General features: G+C 51.7%; 2 protein-coding genes across 3 annotated transcripts in view; both read right to left on the bottom strand.

Moving 5' to 3' along the window:
• LOC123170574 (probable polygalacturonase) overlaps positions 1 to 1,849 on the bottom strand; it is an 11,642-nt gene extending 9,793 nt beyond the window's left edge. Inside the window, exon 1 of the mRNA XM_044588430.1 lies at positions 1,574 to 1,849. Within this exon, the coding sequence (XP_044444365.1) occupies positions 1,574 to 1,849 (276 nt within the window). The remainder of the gene's footprint in view (positions 1 to 1,573) is intronic.
• Positions 1,850 to 4,129: 2,280 nt separating this feature from the next.
• On the bottom strand, positions 4,130 to 6,642 carry LOC123165641 (probable polygalacturonase). Of its 2 annotated transcripts, none has more exons than XM_044583333.1 (2): positions 6,427 to 6,642; positions 4,130 to 5,759 (listed from the first exon to the last, which is right to left on the bottom strand). In XM_044583333.1, the coding sequence occupies exons 1-2, from the start codon at positions 6,439 to 6,441 to the stop codon at positions 4,326 to 4,328; spliced, it is 1,449 nt and encodes a 482-aa protein (XP_044439268.1). In that variant the 5' UTR covers positions 6,442 to 6,642; the 3' UTR covers positions 4,130 to 4,325. The 2 variants fall into 2 exon arrangements, with proteins under 2 accessions (XP_044439268.1, XP_044439267.1); XM_044583332.1 differs by having other exon boundaries at positions 6,406 to 6,550.
• Positions 6,643 to 7,068: the final 426 nt, after the last annotated feature.

Genomic DNA, 7,068 nt, shown 5'->3' with positions numbered 1-7,068 from the left:
TCATTTTTCAATCCTTTCTGACTTCATTTGTTATTTTTCATGCATTTACTAATTATTTTGAGCTATAAGACCCTAAAATTGAAAAGCATTTGAAATGAACTCTGAAAAGGTTGAAAGTTGGCATGGTATCATCATTTCATCCACATAGGATGTGCAAGAAACTTGAGAGGGTCCCGGCAAAAACTGGATGCACTTCGTGTACAAAACGGACAATCTCTTTCAAAATATCAAGATTTCATACGGAAACTCGTCTGTTACAAAGGGATTTCATTTTTTAAAACTTATTTGAACTCCTGACTTTTTGTGTGTTCAAAATGCACCATTCAAAGCCACATCATCATTTTTCAATCCTTTCTGACTTCATTTGTTATTTTTCATGCATTTACTAATTATTTTGAGCTATAAGACCCTAAAATTGAAAAGCATTTCAAATGAACTCTATAAAGGTTGAAAGTTGGCATGGTATCATCATTTCATCCACATAGCATGTGCAAGAAAGTTGACAGGGTTGCAAAAACTGGATGCACTTCGTGTACAAAACGGACAATCTTTTTCAAAGTATCAGGATTTCATACGGAAACTCGTCTGTTACAAAGGGATTTTAAAACTTATTTGAACTCCTGACTTTTTGTGTGTTCAAAATGCACCATTCAAAGCCATATCATCATTTTTCAATCCTTTCTGACTTCATTTGTTATTTTTCATGCATTTACTAATTATTTTGAGCTATAAGACCATAAAATTGAAAAGCATTTCAAATGAACTCTGAAAAGGTTGAAAGTTGGCACGGTATCATCACTTCATCCACATAGCATGTGCAAGAAAGTTGAGAGGGTCCCGGCAAAAGGTGGATGCACTTCGTGAACAAAATGGACAATCTCTTTCGAAGTATCAGGGTTTCGGACGAAAACTCATCTGTTACAAAGGGATTTCATTTTTTAAAACTTATTTGTACTCCTGACTTTTTGTGTGTTCAAAGCAGAGACTGATTTTGAATGGTGCATATTCAACACACAAAAAGTCTGTAATGATCGCCAACCCAACATAAAAAAATGAGCATAGATGCGCCTATAAAGAAAATTCAACCTAAATTCATAATAAATTTCTATGAATTTCAGAGAAACTCACTATGAATTTAGGTCAAATTCCCTGTATAAGGGCATCTATTTTCATTTTAAGAGGAGCTCAACAAGGCAGAGAGGGACAGGCTTATAAACCGGTGTGAGCGCCCTTCGGTTGGCGAGGTGGGACTAAACTCTGGCCGCAACGAGGACCAACCCTTTAGTCCCGGTTTGTGGCACAAACCGGGACTAATGGTCATGGGCCAGGGGCGAGGCGCATTAGTCCCGGTTCGTGGGTTGTACCGGGACCAAAAGGTCCAGACGAACCGGGACCAGTGGCCCACGTGGCCCGGCTGGCCCCCTGGGCTCACAAACCGAGACTAATGCACCCCATGGGTCCCGGTTCATGCGGAACCGGGACTAATGGGCTGGCCAGGCCCGAACGAAAGCCTTGTTTTCTACTGGTGATTTGGTGTAGCAAGAAGCTGGATAGTACTATATAGTTGAGCTACTCTGTCCCGGCCACTGATGTAGCAGGTGCGATGGAGTAAGAGCACTGCTGCACTGCGATTTGGTCGGAGGCGTGTGTGTCGGTGGAACGGGCAGGTGCCGGCATGGCTGCCCTGCAGCGGCGCGCAGGGCGCCGGGGTGACGCCAGCCAACACGCCCTCGAGGTCGGCGCACTTCCACGACACCTTCCTCTCCTTGGTCATCTCGACGATGACGTTGGCCATGCAGATGCCCTTGAAGGGCGCGCCCTGGACGTCCTGGTAGCTGATGTTCTCCATCACGGGCACGGCCGTCTTGTCGTAGCCGTCGTCGGGTGGGACTTGCTGAGTAAATAGGCAATTTTTCGACTAATTTAATCCATAAATAGATGACTAGCGTGGCATTGATAGAATTAGCAACATACTGATAATGATCTAAACGAGTACGTACTACGCAAACAGTAGACAGATCTACACATAATGCTAGTAGTGCTAATACGGAAATAATCAGGAGAGGGATATACGCGTTATACCCTTCAGTAGGCCATGCAGAAGCCGCCGCCGCGGTGTCCTCGGTGGCCTTCTTGTCGGCCTCGAGTTTCTCAGCAGCGGCACGTTCGGCGTCTGTGGACATGGTAATGATGAGGGCGACGCGGACGTAGAGGAAGGAGACGAATAGCGAGCAGTCGCGTAGTCGCTTCCCAAAAACATATTCGCTCCTCTCCCGTACAGGAACCAGAGGGACGGGGTTTCAGAGACCTGCTCTCTCGTCGACCGTGTACGCGACGGACGGCATGGAGTCACCGGCGGCAGCAGCAGCAAAGGAACGACGGTGGGCTGTGCGCGTGAGCAGATGTGATTTGTTCGTGGCGGCTAGGGTTAGGAGACACCGCACTCTCAGCCGTGTGGAGAAACGTGGGCTCGGCCCACGTCGGAGTCCGTGACAGCCCACGATCCGACGTCTCAGATCGTGGCCCAGTTGTCAGAAACTCACCGTTAGTGACTGGCAAAAATAAGCGCGTAGGTGTGATCTCGGCGCGGCGTGTCGTGCCAAGGCAGGCGGCGGAGGAGGAGTGCGCGAGGGCCTCTTTTCTTCTCAAGCTCCAATAGCATGTAGAAGACAATCCCTTATAAAGAGGCCCAACTCCTTCTCCACTAGCGCGGTGGGACTAAAATTCCCACTATACCTAATGCCAATAAACCCATATGGACCCTTAGAGGTTTTTCAGAAATTGCTATATGGGCCTGAAGCCCATCTCAAATTTCGGCAGGACTTGTCACTAGTAGAAAACAGGGCTTTCGTTCGGGCCTGGCCAGCCCATTAGTCCCGGTTCCGCACGAACCGAGACCCATGGGCTGCATTAGTCCCGGTTCGTGAGCCCAGGGGACCGGCCTGTCCACGTGGGCCACTGGTCCCGGTTTGTCTGGACCTTTTGGTCCCGCTTCAACGCACGAACCGGGACCAATGCGCCTCGCCCCTGGCCCATGACCATTAGTCCCGGTTTGTGCCACAAACCGGGACTAAAGGCTTGGTCCTCGTTGCGGCCAGAGTTTAGTCCCATCTCGCCAACTGAAGGGCGCTCACACCGGTTTATAAGCCCGTCCCTTTCTGCCTTGTTGAGCTCCTCTCAAAATGAAAATAGATGCCCTTATACAGGGAATTTGACCTAAATAAAATACTGTATTTAATATTGTTTCCATTTCTGCTAAGCAAGTTCATTGTGCTAATTAGCACTCAGTTCCAAAACCATGTCCGCATGGACACGTCCATGAGCCCAAAACGACAAAGGCCGTAGCCACACAAGCCCACGCCAAAAACTTCTTTCAGTCCACAACGCTCCACCTCATTCCCCGACAGGAAGCACATCACTCCACTCCCACTTTGCCAACCGAGGAGGCGTTCGACCAGCTTAAATAGCTGTCTCCACTCACTTCACTCGCCGAGCTCAGTTGCGTGAGCTTGTAACCCGAGTGGGCCTATGCGAAAGCTGGGCCTCACGGTCCATAATTTGGCAGGCACAGCGTGAGGCTGACTTCACAGAGCAGCGACAACTGCCCGCTTCCAACGGTGGAAGGATAACGGGCCGCTGCACTCCTTGGCCGCTTGGGCCTCGCAGCCTACTCCAACGAACCATCACTTTTTTTTCCTTTGTGCTGCATATAGAAGGTTTTTTTTTCTTGCTCTTGAATATAAATTGAGAATGTTTTATTTTTTTGTGATGCACGTAAGAGGTTTATTTGCTTACTCTTTATAGTTTTTAGTAACAAAAATTTATGAGTTGTGCTGCATATATAAAGTTTATTTGCAATTTTGACTCTTCGGTATAAATTGTGGCTCTTGATATAGATTGTGAGTATTCCTTTTTTTCGTGATGCACATCAGAGGTTTATTTGCTTACTCTTTTGAACCTTGAATATAAATCATAAGTATAGCGGTCGCGGCGAGGTCGGAGTTTGGTATGGTTGGTGGTTTTTTGGTTCACCTTTTATTGCTTCCGATCTTTTCATTATCGGATAATGCGGCAATAAAGCAGCAGTTTTGACGGCCTGCCTTGCAATGCCTAAGATAAACACCGATGATTGCAACAAAATGACAATTCTGAATTTAGAACTCTGTATGTATTGAAACAGTAAGGGACCCACAGCAACTTTTTTTACGTCTAAAGTTACCAAAGCAGCCACTTGACAACACGCTCCTTATTGTTACTGTTCTCACTTAGAGATCCAATGGCCTCATCACTTGGTGCAGCAAGAAGCTGTATACTACATAGTTGAGCTACTTTGTCCCAGCCATTGAAGTAGTAGCAGGTGCGACTGAGTATGAGCACTGCTGCACGGTGATCTGGTCGACGGCGAGCGTGTCGGTGGGGAACGGGCAGGAGCCGGCGTGGGTGCCCTGCAGCGGCGCGCATGGCGCTGGGGTGACGCCGGCTGAGACGCCCTCGACGTCGGCGCAGTTCCACGACACCTTCCTCTCCTTGGTCATCTCGGCGGTGACGTTGGCCATGCAGATGCCCTTGAAGGGCGCGCCCTGGATGCCCTGCATCCTCGCCGCCTCCTTCCAGACGCCGGTGGCCACCACGTCCTGGTAGCTGATGTTCTCGACGACGGGCACGGCGGTCTTGTCGTAGCCGTCGTCAGGGTGGGACTTGTAGTCGCCGGTCATCCAGAAGACGCGCTTCATGCCGTCAAGCCTCATCCGTCGCGCGTAGACGTCGCGCACGTACGCGCCGCGGCCCACCGCCGTCTTGATCCGCACCGCCGACTCGGTCCCGATGGCGGTGATGTCCTCGGCGCGCACGTCCCGGATGCCGCCCGACATCTCGCTGCCGAGCGCGATCACCGCGCTCGTCGGCGACACGCAGGTGAGGCGGCGCACGACGATGTGCTCGCTGGGCATGCCGACGGCGATGCCGTACTCGTCCCACCCGCTCTTGATGGCCACGCAGTCGTCGCCGGAGACGACGTAGCAGTCCTCGATGCGCACCTGAGAGCACGAGTCCGGGTTGATGCCGTCCGTGTTGGGCGACTTGGTGGGCGCGAGGATGGTGACGCCGGACACGACGATGTTGCGGCTGTAGACCGGATGGATGTTCCACGCCGGCGAGTTCACAAGGGTCACGTTGGAGATGAAGACGCCGTCGGTGTGCATCAGCTCGATGAGGTACCCGCGCGTGTACTTGAGCTTGCCGGACTTGTACTTGGACCACCACGTGGCGCCCTGGCCGTCGATGGTGCCGTTGTTGCCGGTGATCACCACGTCGGTGAGGTTGCTCCCGGACACGAGGCTCGCGTACCGGCCGCCGGCGTGGTCCCGGCCGCGGCCGTAGGAGGGCAGCGGGTCGATGACCGGCCACTGGGTCACGTCCTGCGTGCCGAGGATGACGGCGTCGGCGTGGAGGAAGAGCGTGAAGTGGCTGGTGAGGTTGAATGGCGCGGTGAGCCACCGGCCGGCGGGCACGTAGAGCATGCCGCCGCCGCCGCCCTCGCCAGAGTACTGCGACAGGTGCTCCACCGCCTTGCGGAACGCCGCCGTGTTGGAGGTGTTGCCGTCGCCCACGCCCCCGAAGTCCAGCAGCGACGCCGTGTGCTCCCGGCAGCTGGGCGCCGTGTACGTGCTCTGCCCCGCCGCGCCCGCCTGCGGCGGCGCGTGCCGGCGCGCGGCTGCGGTCCCCGCGAGGAGGAGGACGGCGCAGAGGAAGGGGAGGACCTGCGGCAATAAATCAGAGATGATCCATGGTGAGTGATGCGAGTAATTTCACAAGATGGATGCTCGCGCTCGCTTAGAAATCTGCGAATAGCGCTGAATGTAAACAGGAACAAAATGCAGAAACACAATTGGGGAAGAGTCAATCAGCTACTGTATAATTTTGCTGCTGATCCGGTCGAGATATGAAAAAAAAGGAGGATAAATACAATCAATCAAGCTTCAAGCTGCCGAGGTGAGGTGACATTGGTACCAGTGTATCGTATCGTATCTGTTGGGCAGAAAGAAAGATTAATTCTGTACTAGTGTATCTCGGTTGAGCAGAAAAGGTGTCATTTTCTCCTTGTATTTTTCGGGGCGGCATTAGAGCACATCACATCAGGATGCACAAGTACGCATCCTAACCAAGCCATGGATGGAGAGAAAGAGGAAGAGGCGAAAGCATACATGAAGCAGAGAGAAAAATCAAACAGAAATCAAGGGCGAAAGGCACTGCATGCACTGATAACTGCTGGTACTGAAGCAACGTGAAGCTTTTAATTGCGGGACCGGACAGGCATAAAGAAAGGAACAAGAGTCCATGAATGGGCGGAAGGCCATGAATGAATAGCAGAGGCGAGGTTGGTGGTGGCGTTAGAGGAGCACATACATGGAGGAGGAGGGGTGGTACCTGCGGCGACGCCATTGCTGCTCCTCCTCTCTCGAGATCGAGAGTCGAGACAGAGATCTCTGCCCCTGTCTCTGTTGTTAATTTGGAGGAGGGAGCGGAAGGGATTGGCCGGTTGGGTTGTGAGACTAGGATCCACCCCCTCTCGCTCTATTTATAGCAGGAAGGAGGAAGAAGACCGGTTGTGCCTTGGGGTGGCGCTGGGTTCGGAGGCACGATCTAAATGCACTAATTGCACTTTACAAAATCTTTCTAGTAATATTTTATCCTCATTATGGTGCTCTTATTTTATGTATTTATATTTGTATAAATTGAATTGCCGGCATTAACTAGTTTCCTGCTGCGTTATCGCTCCCCTCTCTGAGTCTGCGAGTCCTCGGGCTTCCTTCCTGACAGTGTCACTTTAGTACTGCCTTTTCGACGCCTACAATCTTAATCTTGAGGCATGCGCATGGAGCCAAGGAAGGCAGTGCTGCACTGCTGTCTGCTGCATGTCGTCGTCACGGTCTCACGGACGCATGCATCAGTTCGATTTGGCTTCAACTTCACGGGTGGTGGCTAGTAGTGCCCATCAGTGCGCGCGTACTGCTACTCTTGTGGGCCCGCCCCCGCCTCCGCCGGTGGTCACGTTTTACAAGCAAGGAG

Source organism: Triticum aestivum, chromosome 7D (genome assembly GCF_018294505.1).
Source record: "Triticum aestivum cultivar Chinese Spring chromosome 7D, IWGSC CS RefSeq v2.1, whole genome shotgun sequence".
Taxonomy (NCBI): Eukaryota; Viridiplantae; Streptophyta; class Magnoliopsida; order Poales; family Poaceae; genus Triticum; species Triticum aestivum.
Note: the sequence above shows the minus strand (reverse complement) of the source record. Positions and strands in the feature narration are given on the sequence as shown.